At 32.2% G+C, this 18,058-nt stretch overlaps 1 protein-coding gene across 1 annotated transcript; it reads left to right on the top strand.

The window, feature by feature from the left end:
* The first annotated feature begins 134 nt into the window (after nucleotides 1-134).
* On the top strand, nucleotides 135-17,952 carry LOC130645593 (protein SpAN-like). Its single transcript, XM_057451632.1, has 6 exons — nucleotides 135-340; nucleotides 13,432-13,818; nucleotides 14,488-14,646; nucleotides 15,212-15,386; nucleotides 16,391-16,614; nucleotides 16,797-17,952. Exons 2-6 carry the CDS (start codon nucleotides 13,563-13,565, stop codon nucleotides 17,291-17,293), a joined length of 1,311 nt encoding a protein of 436 aa, XP_057307615.1. The 5' UTR covers nucleotides 135-340; nucleotides 13,432-13,562; the 3' UTR covers nucleotides 17,294-17,952.
* Nucleotides 17,953-18,058: the final 106 nt, after the last annotated feature.

The raw sequence follows: 18,058 nt of genomic DNA, 5'->3' as shown, positions 1-18,058 counted from the left end.
AAATAAATATAGTTGTTCTGTATTTAGTTACGTCAGGCTTGGATTAACTTTTGAGCGAAATTAGGAAGTAAAAATATTGACCAATTTTGCGAATGAAATAACTGCTTTGTTTTCTATAAGAAAGTATGTGAATACCACTGATATTTTTCTATCACACTCAGTTGGGCATCATAAATAAATAATTTTATTTTTCACATCTTATGATAAATCTCTTGCATGGAGGTATGGTAACTAAAATCTCAAACATCTTATCAAGATTGTAAATAAAGTATAAATACAATGATAATATAGATGAAAGAAAAAAAATTCATTATGGTTAGATATTAAGAAGCAGAACAAGGTAAGATCGTGATTTTTAATGATTAATACTTTCATTTTTTCCTTGATGTTGATCTATTCAGCCACCAACCTTTCAATTTTGTTTAAACACCAAACGCCTTAACTATCGACAATGACCAGTCTGATTAAACGGCCTTCGTTAAGCCAAATATTTTTAATAAGTGGGCTTGAATAACCGCTCAGACTTTTCGGCATAATGTGTTAATGACAATACCGTATTTTTATAGGTAGGTGTTTAAATATTTTCAAAGCAACTACGGACTAGGGTGTCTAGAATTGCTTTAAAATAACTCCCTAGTCCAACTAATCCTTTCTAGCGTTTTTTAATGTCCAAAGTCTATAGCAAAAAATGAATTCTCATTTTTTTTGCAACAAAATAATCCATAAGAGCATGAATTTCAACAAGGATATGTCTATGGCTTTAAAAGTTTTAAGAAAGAATTCTTACAGAACCGCATGCAAAAGCCATGTGTAGCATAAATTGTTTTGCACTGACTAAAATTTTGGTGTGGTAAAAGTTAATTGTTCTTCTATCCCGAATTCCTTTAAAAATGTGTATAAACAGCTGTTGAATTGCGTCAATATTCCGCAGTAAACAAAGCACTAGCATCATCTTAAAAATGTGATACTGCGCACGTATTTTTGACAAACAAAAAGAACGTAACATTTTGTTCTGTCAGCCGGAACTTTTAAGAATCATAAATTTGGCCTGAATTTTTTTTGCTATTTCCAGAAACAATACGTCCTTTTATACAATTGTCTTTTTATAGCTTTTAAATATTGCGTGGAACAAATCTATTACTAATTGACAATAAATTAAATATTATTTTAATGGTTAAAATGAACTCGTAAACACTAATTACAGATAATTGGTTTCGAACATCCCTTTTTTACACAACATTTTCTTTTTTTAACTGGATATCTATATCTTGTTTATGCATGGACTGTAAATACTCGCTTTCACATGAAATATAACGCGCGCATCTAGCAAGCATGCTAAGGAGAGGTATACATGATCATAACGGACCTAAAAGCACTAGAATAGATTTCGCGCAGAATCCTACAATTTTTTAAAAACAGGTTTTATTAAATTTCTTTGGTCGTAGTGATGTGTCGTTTATATTTTCCTGCACAAATGCGCTCGCATTGCTCTCCATGGAAATCAAAGCAATGCGTCCCACCACAGCTTTTCTATAAACCATACACTAAAATTACTGAGATTTAACTTATTCATTTAAGCAAGGATTAGCTACGTTGAAACTCTTCTTGCTAAAATTTACCCTCAATTTTTTATATTATTTTTTCATCAGATCATGTTATTAAATAAATCATTTTCTATATACTTTACTGATGTTATTCTAGACTAGCTCAACCATATATTTTGATCAAATCTGTTAAATCAACTTTCGTTCTTGAACAAGACCTAAAGTGAGCACATTTTGTGGTATCTCTATTAGCTATTTGGACTTTATGCTTAAAATGAAAAAATTCGGACTTATTGGCAATCTTTCCAACTTTTACCAAATTTTTGTAATAGTTACTGAAACTTTACTTTATACATTGGCTTGGTAGTGTTAAATATAATTATAGAAAAAACAGTAGAAAAATTATATAAGAAACATCCGACAAATCTCCGACACTATTCATGAAATGTCGTTATATTTTCAAAAGGAAAACAACACAATGGCAACCTCTCGAGATAATGTTGTTTTGAAAGTCAATCGTACACAGAAATTTAGTTCCTCTTTCAAGATAAATGGTGCGTTTTGACAATCAAATGCGGTTTTGGCCTGTAAGTTATTTGTAAATGCTTTTAAATACGCAAAACACTTCTTGGGATGTCAAATGTCAAAATGTTGTTTGTTTGCGTGCGAAATTCTTTCTGTCAAATTCTCTCGCAGCAATTTTTTGGCATATTTAGTAGCTTTTTTTCGCAAGATTTTAATATGCTTGTTTTGTTACAAAAACAACAATAAAAACCACAGTTAAACAACTATTACAACTCACACCCAAAAATATTTTTGTGAAACTTCATGAGAACTACTTAAGTATAATTTCACAATAATGTCAAGAAGACAGGAATGAAAGGTATTGTATATACACAGTACAGTCTTATGGAAACTTCCTCAGAATAATAAGAATCTTATGGTACGTGATATAGAAACTGCACTTATAAATTGTCTTCTTTCGCAACTCCCTGTGTGTTTTTTTCATACAGTTTTCCATAGCCTCGAAAGATGATTTCACAAATTTATCTATTAAACATGTACTTTTTTCTCCTTTATGAAGATCTGTTAAACTGGATGACTGTGTAATTAATTATGAATCCTGTTACCTCCTCTCTACTGCAAACAAAAGTTCAAAATTAGGGTTTTTAACAAACTGGATGAAAAATAAAGAAGATATGTACTTACAATCCTGTTCATAATTTTATAAAAATGACCGTTTTTAGCCATTCTTCGAAATTGACACCTAGCAACAAAATGTAGACTTCAAAAGTTTTAATTTTGTAGGTTGAGCTTGCGAAAGTGCGGGAAAGCGGGAAAATGGGCCGTACTGACGTTTCGTTTAACATTTTGAATTTAACCAAATAACGTGCTTAATATGAAGTTGGTGTAAATGATTGCTTGTAAGCATAATCTCCAGAATTGATCATCCAAACATGCGTTGGTTTCAAATGGGCACGTGAAGATTAATTTCTGGCCCACCAAGGACAGTATGAGAAACCAACATCTTTTAAAACGTTAGAAGTTTAGTCAAAGAGCTAGTTTTGGCTTAAAAAGAAAGTTACAACCTTACGCAAAGAAAACATTTCTGTGTGATTCGACTGCTATTAACATCCGTATCAGTGTTCATTTGTTGTTTCGTAAAAAACAAACAATGATGCAATTAACGAAGGAAATTTTAAGAATAACTGCGGAAAATTATTGTGCTACATAGCTATGGACATTAAAAAGTATAATTTGTTGGGTGGGTCTAATGCAGGATGTAACAAAAAAACTTATGGTTGACAAAAATAGAACTAAACGCCTACTATGGCACCTGCTTGCAATATTATAATTTATAGAGCCAATGATGACAGTCATATTAGACGGTAAAACATTAGCAATTTTTTTAGCTTCTAATAAATGCCATCCCAACGTGACGAAAGAGACATCCTATTGCCACAAAACTTGGCATAAATGTTTTTAGCATTTTGGAAGATAATTGTGGCAGAGAAAATTGGGAAAGACTTCATTCGGTCGAAAATTACATCATCATAAAGTTCTAAACATGAAACAAGCTTCAACAATGACGAGATATAATCATTGAAAAAAAAAGTTTTACAATCTTAAGGTGTCTAAATTATAATATTCCATATTTCTAATAGGCTCTTTCAACCCCAACTTCCCTGGTCCGAAAAGGATAAACTAGCAACTGGTTTTGTCATAAGTTGATAATGAATGATGAAAAGGCATTGTTATTCCAGCTAAAAACAGTGCAAGGATCATTTTTCCGGAAGGATAGAGTAACGTTAACAATGACCGAAGTTGTATTTAATGTAGTTCCTTTCTTATTTGGCACACCTAGTAACCTTAAAATTTGCCTTATCATGGTGCTTATCGTGTTCAGAACATCACAATTAAAAAGACCTTAAAACATGTTTTCGATATCCTTAACAGTTTGTTCTCTTTTTTTCACGTCAGTGACGGTAATTATTTTTTTCTTTTTATTAAGCATCCCTTAAGTGTCCTGTGTTTTAAAATTCACCTGTTATAATATAGTTTTTATTTACATCAAAGAGATTTGTCATATCGGAAAATAGTTATTTAACAAAAGGTTTCTTTTAGTAGGCCTTCTTGCATAGTACTGCTATCAATGACGGCTTAGTCAAAGAAAACTCACTATGTAATTTCACCCACAAGAATCAACTGCACCCGCCTCTCTGAAAAACTTATAATCTGTAAGTATCCATCCTAACCTTCCAATTACCATTATAAGATCTTAGCAGAGGTTTATTATCAATAACCCATTACCTCAACCTGACTGTTAAACTACCCATGCTGGAATAATCAGGTCTTTAAAAGGTATGTCTTTAGATAGCACACGTAAAGAAATACTTACAAAGTACTTAAAAAGTGCATAGTTATTTCCGAGATTTAAAACGAAACATTATATCACGCAAATATACTAATGTGGTACAATCCTTTGAACGTGATTTCCTTATTACACCTTGATGGCCTAAACATTTCCATTACTCCTTCCTCACCACCCAGAAGTTTTGAAACATTAAGGTTAATTTAAAAAAATTATTCTGTCGAGGTACAATATTCAAGCTAAGGAGATCATAATGAGTGGTTACTGCCTCATGGTATGAATATGTTTCAGCTTTCAGCGAATAAAAAGGTACTTAAGATATATATAAAATCCAAATTATCTCATTTTGAAATCAGTAAAAAGGTCCCTTATATTGCATATTAATTTTCTGATCTTTTTCATTTGATTGGCAATTATAATTGTTACTGGTTTTGTCACTTCGCTGTTGCTTCAAGCTTTTCTTTGATGTGTGAATGTGATATTTGAATTTTTCCTTATATGATGCTATCTCTAAGAGAAAGTAACATCAAGAATTACTTGATGAAAAAAAATATATATTAAAGACTAAATTATGCTATATAAACTAGTGCTTTTAAAGTTTATTGCATATGATCAATATATCAATTTTCATGAGATGAACGCCGGTTAGAAGACTGTTCTCCTTGTAGGTGAGTTCAGATAAAGGTCAGATATTTGAGACTAGTTTGTTTGTGGTAAACCATGTTTTAGGCTGCCAACTTCATTGTAATTACATGTACATTTTCATCTTTGCAATAATTGAATTGCGTCATCAGTAGATGAAAAAACACTCAGTTGAGTTACTACGCGGTAGATTGTGATATAACATTTGGTAATATTAGCCTTACTTTCAGCTCATCCTTACGGTTATATAATGATCGCCCTATATCTTATCAGAGAAAAGTTTTTATCGGAAAAAATTTTTGTAACTTCTATTTTTTCCCCGACAAATATTTTATTGTTTTTGTTCTATTATATTCAGTAATTTATTTAAATAGATATTTCTTTGTCAATTGATGAAGGTTTTTATTTGACAAACCAATCATATTGCTTGGACCCATTAGTTGAAGGAAATTATCTGTCAGGCCTGAAATTAGTTTTGTCGGGAAAAATTTTTCGTCACTTTTCCCTTTTTCCGGATAAGGTGACTAGAACTGTTATGCATTGAAATCATCGAGTCAGTTTAAAAGGTCTATTTGTATATCATATTGCGCGTAGTGTTTAGTGAAAAAGTACTGCAAAGCATTACCGTGTCACAATTTAGATCCACTTTAGATCCAATTAAAAAATAGTTGGGCAGTTTACGATTGTCATCACCCAGTACACACAATTGTATTGATAAAACAAAACAGCAATCTCACCAACAATTTGTGTTTCCTTTTTTTGTATAAAGATTAGGAATTGGTTTTTGTGTTGCTAAACCTTTAAATCTTAGCAAATATATGTTTTGTTTAATTTATGCATCATTCCCGCTACTTCCTCTTGTCCAAATTTAATCAACCACGTCGCAAAAATACTTCACGTTTCCATGTCACACAAAAACAAACAGGTAATGCAATGTTTTTTGTTTAACAAGATTTTAAAAATGACTGAAAAATGATCGGGAAAAAAATTAAAAAGAAAACGTATAGGATATTCAGATGGTGATTTCGGCAAATGAGCGCGCTCTAAAAAGTCTAAAAGTCTTTTCTAAGATAAAGCAGCAACACTCATACAATTTCGGTTCGTTTACAATTATACGGAAAAGGGATTTAAACAAGTCAACACATCTCTAAATTTACAGCCGCCTGCGACAAACCATCCAAGGTGAGCGCCTAAAAGACAGTAGAAAAGAGAGCAATGGGTTTTAAATAATTTCGAAATAACGTAACAACAACTGTCAAAATGAGGGTAAACAGGAAAGGGAGGTAATTTATTTACAGAGTGTTCTGATCTCAACATCATCAAATCATTCACTTCACTCAGTGAGATGCAGCGCCTCAAATTAACTTACTCATTATTTTGTCTGTCTGTCCGCAAAAAAAAAAACGAAAATGACGGACATATTCCTGGAAATCTTACGGTCTAACGACTAGTCTCTTTAACAATAGCCGTATTCCGTCTGTCTGTTTGTACGCGAGAAAAAAGTCGTGTTATAGAAACACGAAATGCGATATATAAAGGACAAGCGAATCTGTGGATTTATTGACGGCCTACCAACTAGTTATTATCTATTGCATCGTTACTTTGTAGAAAATGGTCGTGTTGTACGCATAACAACTCGCTTCTTGCTCGAAGAAACACGATAAAATAGGAAGGCTAGTGGCCCACTTATAAGGGGTGGCAACAAAAAATTCGTATCGGCTCTTTACTATCAAAGATTCTCCTTGCCTTATTATGTAAAATCTAAAGCATTCTAACTTTCCAGTTTTGGTTCTAATGACTATTTAAGTTATGATGCTACAAAAACATACCCTTTAAAAACGATTTTTGTTGGCACGAACGGAAACCTAAAAATATAAACATTTTATAAGAATTGAAGGGTCGTAACCCCAACGAAAGAATGTGTCCAATTGTTTTGTGCAAAAGTCACATAACTTGTGAAACGTACTTCCCTTTTTTAAGATGTAAATAAAAAAATGGTTAAGTTATTGTATGGTTACCAAAATATCCATTTTTTCAAGTTTTGTATCCTGTATAGTTTAACTACACTTCCTGATAATCACTATGTATTCTAATATTATCCATTTTGTATTCTTGTGTCTTTAGCTTGTTCTTAAAATAAATTTGTGAAAGGAACTCTTTTTGTGTATTACACAAAGCGCTTCAAAAAAAGAAAATTTAGTGGATGCAAGCTTGATTAGCAAAATTATGTTAGCTTGCTGCCCTGATTCTAATTTAGATTTCTTTAACTTCTCAATCACCCATTGGTTTCCACTGACATTAAATTTTACCATGGTTCCTTTTATCTCATACCAGCATAATTATCAGCGAAAAACATCTTTAACTGCATATGTCAGTGAGTTCAGTGATCAAAACATCATTGAAGCAGTGTTAAAAAAGAGCATAAGTCAAAAAAAAAAATAGATTTGATATAGTAGATTAGAAGGAAGATTAATTTAGCACTAGAAATTACCATAAATTCCATTCGGCATGTTTTTCATTACTAGTAAATTTCAAACCCTTTACTTGTGGTCACAAGGACAATTTGTCCTAAATTACCATATCTGTAATCAATATTAGCAACATGTACACAAATATGTCAAAACTGCATAAAATGTGCAGAGTCTCCGGAAAGTCATCTTCTGCATTATTGCGCCTACGTCACATTGATGTTAGACCATCACCTTGGTGGTGCATGAAATTAAAACTTAAGCATGGGAAATTATTATTGATTATATTGATATGAGTGCAATGCATTGCGGCATGATGAGGGAAAATTATGATAAATTTGAAATTGCAACAATGACTAATGAACAAAACAACAAACACGACATTTGGTGACATTCTTTGCATTCAGTCGTGGCTATGGAATGTTTGCTGCAATAAGCGAAAAATTACCTTTAGAGAGAGACCAATTGGAATAGAATTATGCTTGTTCTTTTTACGTCAGTACTTAGACGGGATAAGAAACAATGTAATTAGGTCATTATGGAAAAACTTAGTACCAATTGCTGCAGGAAATTAAAGCTTTTATGCAATTGAAGAGTAATTGAGATTGTGGTCAATATAAGCATACCATACTAATATTATGCAGGGAACATTTAATCGCGTTTTTGCAGCCAATCTGCATTGGAATTACTGAAATTAAGAAACTTATTTAAGTTATTTCAGAAAGGTAATTTCAATTACATTATTTTCAAAAAATTTCACAGTGATTAAGAATTTCAATTTGAACAACGAATGGATTCTAGCTAGCTATCTAAAGCCTTACATACTCATTATTGTCGCGCTGATCGTCCCTATTTCAACATCAAACTCCGTTTCACGTCATACAGCTAGTCTTATGTTATCTTTGGTCAGACTGTGTTCTAATTCAATTCCCTCTGCTTATTGTGTTCTACATCCTGAATAATCACAGTCAAGGTTAGCTTTGCTTTTCCACACTGATAATCTGAAATTAAGTCATATTATATGATTTACAACGAGACATCTATCTTTGTTGTTTTTCTGTCTTCGTTGAAAAAGTAAGATTGCATCTTTAGAAGATTTTATCTATTTGTTTTCATTAACATAGCTTTTAGGAGATTGGAAACTTGCTTGAAGTCGTCATTTTGCTTCGTTGCTACTTTCCTAATGAAAATACCGAGAATCCTCTTTTTACATAACTAAGCTACGGAAAAGAAAAAGAGATCGTTACAAGTCCTGTCCATACTGCTATTACTGTAAATTACGAACTAAATTTTAAGTCCTAATCAATTTTAGCACGAAAACCGCTAATACTAATAAATTTGATATAAAAAAGATAAAAAACATTGGTAATAATAAGTCTTTGGTAATTTCAACATTAAAAGACAGACAAGCAAATCATTTATGCTGTGGTTATGTTCAAATAACACATGATTGATTGTTGGGATACTTCAGTAAACTATATTTCTCGTTTTTATTAAATGTCAGCCATGACATATCGGCCATGACGAATTGAAAAGTGTCTTTTGTGATGCTTTTATTGTTTTTTGGCTTTTCATTTTGTCTTTGTTTGTTTCCTTTTCTTTGTTTTGTTTTTTGTTTTTCTATGTTCTGCCTTGTCCTGTCCTGTGTCATTTGTTATATTTTTTCTCTTTTTTTGTATTTTTGTTTTTGTTGCTGTCTTTGTTTTTGCTTTCGTCAAACAGAGCGTTTAAAGTCATTATTATTGACAGTTTTAAAAAGTTGCTTTTTCTTACCAGATGTATGTACTAATTCTGATATTCGACATTCAAAAGAAAAGGATGTGATTTATTATTTGTGTTGTTTGTCTGCTGTTGTTGTTATTTGTTTTTTACGTAAATAATTTCTTTAGTAGACATCATTTGTATTATGTGTGTGTTCCTGTGATTTCCTTAATTGCTATATCTTTAATAACCACAGTTCCCTTTCTATCTGACATTGACACAGCTCAATAAGTTAGTTAATTACTTTTCATAAGGGCTTTATCTAAAGTTTTTTTTCTTTACATGCAGACGACAATCTTTCATGCATATAATGCGCTTTAAATTATTTAAATTCGCTCTAATATAAGATCGATTTTGCGGTTATCGTTGCCAGTGTTTATAAATAAGTAAACAAATAAAGGAATGTCCAAAATAAGAATATAACTTGACACTTTAATCTATTTTGTAAATTCTGTTTATTTTATTTTATTTTATTTTGGCAAGTTAAGAATATAAAACAAAGGTGTTTGATGTGGGAAAGAACAAGTTAGCATTTTGTGTGCTTAACGGGAGTTCTATAACAACAACGAAAACCGTTACACAAATATACGTACTGTTTATTTTTATCACATACGAATATCAAACAGATTAGTTTTTGTAAATAAAATGGTAACTCTAGCTGCGAGTGACTGTATATTTCCGTTGGTTATTCTTTCACGTTTTAAATGATTGTACATTGTTTTCTTTTTTAATCACAGTGCGTGAAAATGAATACAACAAAAATAATGATTAATAATGTAAGAATTTTTGACTTGAGATAAATCAGAGGAAGAATTGTTTTTCTCACGACGAACCTACATAGGTTTCTGTTTGAGAAGACAACGCAAAGGTAAACAACCAACGTGTAAGTAAACTTGTGCTTTTAACACTTAAAGTTTTAACGTGTCTTAATATTTACTTAAGCTTTTAGAGCTTTATGCCTGCAAAGGTATAGTAGACAAGCTAACTGTGAGTGTGAAAATGACCATCCTCTTTCTCCTCCCTCTTTTTATTCTTTCATTTTGTAATGCATAAAAAGGACTGCTGTTTCGTGTTGTGCCTGGAGACTTATTCGTCAGGAAGATTTAAGCTAAAATAAAAGGGTATTAATTATAAAGATTGATATCTCAATTCTATTTTGTTTCCGATTAAGGACTGCTTAATTTGTAACCAGACTCTGTTTTTCGATTTAAAAAAGTGGCTCGCCCTAAGAAGGTAATTAAAGAAAGGAACACCCATTTATAAGTTTTATCCTTTTAAGCATAATTTATGTCAATTTCAATATCCTGAATACTTAGATTAGTCTATTGATATGATTCAATATTCAAAAGACCATCGACATGGACCTTCCTTCCAGCTTAAGGTAATGGATGACCATGTTTTTTCCTTTCACTAAATCTTTTATAATATCATAACAATGTTGCTTTTTCTAGCGCAAATTGATGACGCAACGTACCACATAGTTCATTAAAAATTACACATAGGCTCAGGATCTGTAGGTTGTATTCTCTCTTGATCAATCCGCTGGAATTTAATCAGAAACGATGGTTAGCATATTTTTAATTAAATTGAATGATTCTGCGCGTGTTTATGCTAAAAAGGAAGTTTAAAGCATGTTCTTTCCGACGGCGAGAAGACAAGTCAGTAAATAATACACCATACTAGCTAATTTTTAAAATGACGTCCGGGATTTTGTTTTATATACTAGACGTTAACCCATGAAAATATCCAAGAGTTTTCCAGCCAGTAAATTATTTACTTTTCAAAAGACCCAGAATGGAGCTGTGCGCAGCCATTTTGAACAAACAGAGATATTTACCCTTACCGCTAAATATTTGTTTACTAGATGCTGTTATGACTTACGCTGCTACTGTTAACAGTGTCAAGTCATAGCAACAAGAGCCTGAATTCTAAGTTTGTCAGTAACAGACACATAATTTATCCATATAAAGTTTTGCTAAAAATTATGTGGAAACAACACAGCTATATATAATTAGGGGTCACGTTTAATGTGATTTCAGAAGGCGTCTCAATTGGCATGTAAACAACTACAATATTGTCTGATTACACAAAATTTACCGTCATCATGCATAGAACAAGAATGACAAACATATTGCCACCTCGCAAACCAGAAATAATATAGGTACGTCATAGCAGAGAATAACATGAATGCACATATACAACCACAAAAGAGCTCTTAAAACTGTCGAGGGATAATTCATCTGAATGGCAGTCTGGACTCTCCTTAACTTGAATACTTTTGTAATTTTATCTCTTTTAATCCCTTTCTTAATGTTACATATTCTTCTTTAAACAAGCTGTTTAATCCCTTATAATTTCAAGGTAGAAAGAATCCACTCTGTTTCGTTCTTCTGATTTTACTATACCATGCCAAAAAATTTTACTGATATCATTCATAGAGGCATTATTATTATAGTATTATCATAAAAATGTACTTCAGCTTCATGCAGGTGTCACGTGATTCGAAAGAACCCAACATGGTTATTGAATAAACTAAGAATGCTCATATACTTTAGAATAACGTTGTTATGGTTACCATTCTGTTCGACGGGATCTGACTTTTGCAATTTTATATCCTTCTGATATTATGTTTTAATTCTTTGATGGAATGTTCAGGAAAGAGTAGCTTGGGTCACCTATTGTCTTCCGCAAGTCATTAGAAATCCTTATTCCGTTGTTATCACAGCTCGCATTTCTATTTTAACGTTTTAACATACGTCATAAGCAAGTATAAAATTTAAAAGAATCGCATTTGTCGGTTTTTTATATGTTGTGTAAATTATACCGTTATATCCAAAACAAAGAAGAAGTTCATTCATTGCAAGTGCTTTGGCTCGCTTTTTTCAAGATATTACTGACGGGGGAGAAAAAAACACATGCGGGACATTCGTGAAAATGTTTTTTTAATCGTTTAAATAAAAGAGACAAAAAAAGTGAGAATATTTGTAATTTGCGTATGACATTTGTAGAATTTTTTTACTTCGGTGTCAGCAGTTGGGTTTACATGCATCTTAGAAAACAGCGCTCTCATGTGATATACATCCGGTTAGAATAACTGCACGCGCTTCGAATTGGCACGATACGTTTTCAATTTTTTAGCATCTTTTAAAGTCTCTATTAAGATATAATTTTAAGAAGAAAAGGTTTAATTCACTTATATATTCACACATTGAATATAAAGAGAACAGAGATTTGGTGAAATCGTCATTACTGGCTTTTGTTTTGTTCACCGTAACCGCAACTATTACGGTGAAGGTTATTTTTTTAATACTTGTCTACCAAGAAATGAACTTCTTCTCCAGCTTTTATCTCCCTGTGTAAGGTAGGGTTTGCGATAATCACGTGTTCTTGTAGCTTGTCTCGCTTATTATTGTTATATGTAGGTACAATATTTGCCTCTGTTTACCAATATTTTGTTTTTTAGCTTTTTTCAATTCTTGGTTTGGTTTTCGTTTTGTGTTTGTTATTTTTATTTCCACAAAGTTGTCCAGAGATATGGACGTAAGTTAAAATCGGAGATAAAAGAAACTTATATTTCGACTTATACCGATAAATGTGCTTGTTTTTTTCTCTTACTATTATTGTTATTGTTATTATTATTATTATTATTATTATTTATATCAACGATTTATTATGTCTCCCCCTGTCACAACAGTATAACCCCCTGCTTGAAATAACCGATCTTATTTTTATTTTTCTAATTATAATACAATTAGCGAAGGATTTTGTTAGCTTAAAAAATTTACTTACTTTTAATTGTTCAACATGTATTCAAGTGTGATTGACAACCTTGTGTTATATTTGATTGATTGATTGTCTGTTCATTTTGTCCGGGTTCCTTATAAAACTCTTTTAACGACAAGAACTCCTCCTCCTTTGAAAATGACATAAAATGCTTTCTATTGTGACGACACTTGTGGAAAGGTAAAGTAGTTATGTCATTTGTAAATAAGTCAGCTTTTAATAGAATAAATCAGTTAGACTTCGCATCTCATCGAAGTAGCATCAGGCAACATACCTCATGCATCTTTGTATCTTAGAAATAATATTTTAGATAAGTAAATATATCTTACATGTACATTTATATGAATCATTTATTTTTTAGATTGATAAAATATTAATGAACAGATTTGAGTTATTTGATGATATTAGCAAGTATACATTTTATCATTGGTACCACCTCTTTATACAGAATTAATTTTGCAGTTATACAAGACTAAAGGAAAAGTTGCAGACATGAAATTCTCTATTAATACTTTATTCTTTACACTTGTGGCAATGAATGAACTTTTAACGGTTGTGAGAACGCTCCCGAAACCAGACGATGCTGCGGAGCCGATATTTATGGATGCTCCGAGTTATGAAAGCTCAGTAGATGATACAGATGATGGCGATGATGAAGATTTTTCCGGTGATTTTGAAACGCCCGAGCATGACGCCCCACATCGAGTTCGAAATGAAATCTGGAAAGTCAATATTAACCATACAAAAGGTAAAAAATAAAAAGAACAAAGAATATATATTAAAAACAAAATTAAAACTTGGATTACGCAAATTAAATAATATTCGGCCTTATCGTTTGAAGTACTCCAATTTTCGCATATATCTTTCGGAAGTGAGAAAATGTGTTAATTGTGATCTTATTCTTAAGTATGTCTTTAAACCGAAAAGAAAAAAATAACAACAAAGGACTTGTGTCGCCTCTTCCTTGGGGTTTTACTAATTACAATTGTCACAAGTTCTATACAAAACACTGTACTACGAGTTCAAGAAGGAAAAGCCGGCTTAGTACTCTTTCAACCATTTGTTTTTATAGATCAAATAACAGTGAGCGATAATGATTTATGAGTCTTAGAAAAATATTTTTTAAATACGTATGTCGCGTCGAGAGCACTGGGGAGAAATTTTCCAGTCGTTTTTACAAGGGCCTTCTTTAGAGATGGAGAACCAACGTCGGTGATTGGTGGTTTGGCACCAGAAAGATCAACTTTTTCCCTGTAGTTAGGAGAGGCGACAACATAGCATCAACCGTCTTGCCTGTTTCTTCTTAGCATGAGATATTTATTAGTTCTTCCTCTAGAGAATATAAACTCAAAAATTTTAGCCAAACGTTTGCATAGATGAATCTTTTATTTAAATATAATTATTTTTCTATTTATAGCTGAAGATTTATTTCAAGGAGATATGCGATTGGATTTAGTGCAGAAAATGGAGCTAAAAATCGACCGTATTTACCGGCAAAAAAGAGCTGCGAGAAGCAGAGAAAAAGAATATCTATGGAAGCACAACACTGTCTATTACAAGATTGACTCAGGCTTCAGTAAGTCCTTCATAAATTTATAACAACGTTGTACAAACATATCACAACGCACGTTTGTATGAGAACCACAAATTTGTTAAATAGCTTTTAAAATTGGCCACTTAAGTGAGTCTATCAAAAAAATGAATTGCTTTTAACAAATTTTAAGTAGGATTTCCACAACGTCAAAGCATTTAATAATTTCTTTATGTATATTCAGACAAGATTTATGCGCGCATATAAAATATATGTTGCACGTGTAAAAAAACCATGTGCAAGCATATATATAGTACTATATAAATCTCATAGCAAGAATAAGAAATACGAGATGGGTATCATAGCATATATGTGCGGACCTTTGTAACAATTTCTCGTTACATGTGAATCAACTGAACGTTTAGCAGGAAAGAAATTGACTTTGAACGTTTACTCACTTAAAGGTGTATAAAGATATTGACATATGCGACGTATCAAGTTTTTTTATACCAAGATTGACATTGTCGTCAATTTAATGACACGTATTATGCTCAAGTCGACACATGCAGGAAAATGAATTAAGTATTAAGTAAAAATATTTCTCCTTTAGGTCGAGATACAAAAATGGAATTAAAACGTGGAATTCGACATTGGAAAAAGTCGTTGAAACATTGTCTAAAGTTTGTGCGTCTGGATAAAACTCCAGGCACGGAAGAAAGCATCAGCAAACAAAGATTTGGGGGCGGTCCGGTCGATCATATTCTGTTTACAAAAACCAACTCAGGGTAAGTTTCCCTTGTTCTTTTATACTTTATTTAAAGTAACAACAAGGTTCCGAAAGAGCTTTCTTTGGCATTCCACTGCTTCAAGAGCAATGTCATCATTGCGCGGCTTAAAGCCATAAATCAAAGACCTTCGATGTTTTTTTGTGAAAAAATCATGATTAAATGGGATAAATCACAGAATGTCGGAATCAAAGCAGATAAAGAACTACTTCCTAACGGTTTCGTGTTAAACATTCTCTCAATTCAATTTATAAGAAGAAAAGCCTTTTAATATCTTATTCAATTCACAATCCCACGAGCTATTTATATTTTACTGTTCAAAGTATCCGTACAACAGAATAAGTGAACATAGGGTATTACGTCAAAGTTATCTACCTCTTTGCTACCCTTTTTTATAACCTAAAGTACTAACGGACGGTTGTTAGAAAAAAACGGATCTCATCATATTTTGTCAAGCTTAAAAACTATTTTATCTTAATTAGTGAGACTGTGTTTTGAACAATAAGCATATTATATCTAAAAAAAACCTTCTTCCGTCGCCTTTATAACTCACTACCTATTGAAACAACAAAACGCGCAAAACGCTAAGTGGATAATTAGAAGAGAAGTTCGAGAATTTGACTTGAATAGCTTAATAAGCTTCGCATCAGGTAATTTCAATAAGGGTTTTGTTTCAGAAATAGAACACGTCCTTCCTTCTGAAAAAGTCTTTCCTGGCTGTAATACACCCTTTACAGTATTCACTCAAAAGATCAGTGAACCTGTATTGAATTATGTTAATATCTTAACTAAGTGAGAATTAACTGAATAAGGGTGTTCAATTAACACGAGCTTTTATCTTGTTTTCTTTCACATACAACGTTGTCAGATAAGTTCAGGAAAGACTAACTTCCATCGAAATCATTGTGAATTCTATTCACACTCATCCCCGGAAATGTTTAAGCTTAATGACGTAGAGGCATTCTTCAGAAATAATCAATTTGTTTTTTGTTTGTTTGTTGCAGATGTTGGTCTCAAGTTGGTCGGACAGACACACGAATAAACCAATTTCCATATGTTCCTGGTCGACAACTTATCTCAATAGGAGAAGGATGTGGAGAAAAAGGAACCGTTATCCATGAAATTGGTCATGCTATTGGTTTTTGGCATGAACAATCGAGAAGAGACCGCGACTCGTTTGTCAAAATTGTCAGACATAATATAATGAGTGGGCAAAAGCTACAATTCCGTAAGTATTTACATATTAAATCTTTGTTATCATTATTATTATTGTTATATTTTCATAAGGTATATATTTTAGATTTATGATATATCTAATATATTAATATTAGATATATCATAAATGTCAATGTTACCTGTTGTTGAAAACTTTTGAATACCATGACTTACCGTGAACGCTTTCTTATTTAGGTCGTTTGAGCAAGAAGGATGTCAACAGCATGGGTTACGCTTATGACTTCTGGTCAATTATGCACTATGGCCCAACATTTTTCTCAAAGAATGGCAAGCCAACGATAAGAATTCAAAAGAAATACAGATACTTAAAACCAGAGATTGGACAACGAAGAGTTTTATCCTATCTTGATGTAGCTCAAGTCAGAGCTATGTACAAATGCAATGTGCTTCCCAGTCGTGAGAGTACTAGAACTTGCGTTAGCAAGAAAACGAAAGGACGGGATTATAGAGGAAAGTTAGACTATACAGAGAAGGGTGTTATGTGCCAACCATGGAACAAAAAATACCCACATTCACATAAATATAAACTTTCAAACAAAGCAGATGGACTCGGTAGACACAATCACTGCCGTAACCCAGGTGGTGAAAAGGAGCGACCGTGGTGCTTTACGACGTACGGCAAAGATAGGTCCACATGGCAGTACTGCGATATCAAAACCTGTGATAGTTAGATAGGTTCGTGTAACCACACCACGTCCCACTTGCATTAGCAGGAGTATCTAAGAAGAGTCTGTCCAGTAATTTCAGACCACCAAGGCAATGTTGTCTTGATTAATCGACTAAATTTAGAAGGAGATAAAACTTGCAACACGCAGAGATAGTTTTTATGTTGAAGTTATGAAACTAAGTTACAAGCTTCTTTAAAAAAAGTGTCGAAGTCACTCTCTCCTTAAAGAAAATACAGAAGGACACTCATCCGCAGATAGTAACATATCAAATACATATTACAGATGCCATAATTTATTTAGATGTGAAAAAATTGCTTTTATATTATATGCTGCAAAATATGTAAAAAATCATCATAAATTATTTAAATTATTATAATTATTATAATTGATGCAGTGATTTGTTTCTCTTAAGAGTCGATACCCAGGAGGTATTAATAAAAGAGATATGTCCACTTTGCTTCGTTAAAGTTAGGTATGGAAAGCGCAGAAACCTAAAACTGTTCTCCGTCTGGTTCATCCACTCAATATCAATATAGAAAATTTATATAGTAACTTATATTATTGTACATATTTATTCCCTTATTCAACACTTAACTTAAAAAAATGCTGCATAGATTATTATGGCATTGTTTCTTCATTTAATATTTATTTGTTTTCTAAAAACTGCAACAATTTTTAAGAAAAAATAGATTTGTATAAATTATTAAAAAGGGATGATTTATGACACACGCTTGCTCTTCTCCTTACCGTTTCATTGTATTTTAATTT

The sequence above is a fragment of the Hydractinia symbiolongicarpus genome, chromosome 5 (genome assembly GCF_029227915.1).
Source record: "Hydractinia symbiolongicarpus strain clone_291-10 chromosome 5, HSymV2.1, whole genome shotgun sequence".
Lineage (NCBI taxonomy): Eukaryota > Metazoa > Cnidaria > Hydrozoa > Anthoathecata > Hydractiniidae > Hydractinia > Hydractinia symbiolongicarpus.
This window is presented reverse-complemented; position numbering and strand designations above follow the sequence as displayed.

Bases quoted from the DNA above. Each gene is read 5' to 3' on its own strand.
- LOC130645593 (XM_057451632.1), top strand. From the start codon at position 13,563: ATGAAATTCTCTATTAATACTTTATTCTTTACACTTGTGGCAATGAAT. The intron at 13,819-14,487 runs GTAAAAAATAAA...TTCTATTTATAG, and splicing joins CAATATTAACCATACAAAAG to CTGAAGATTTATTTCAAGGA. The intron at 16,615-16,796 runs GTAAGTATTTAC...TTTCTTATTTAG, and splicing joins TGGGCAAAAGCTACAATTCC to GTCGTTTGAGCAAGAAGGAT.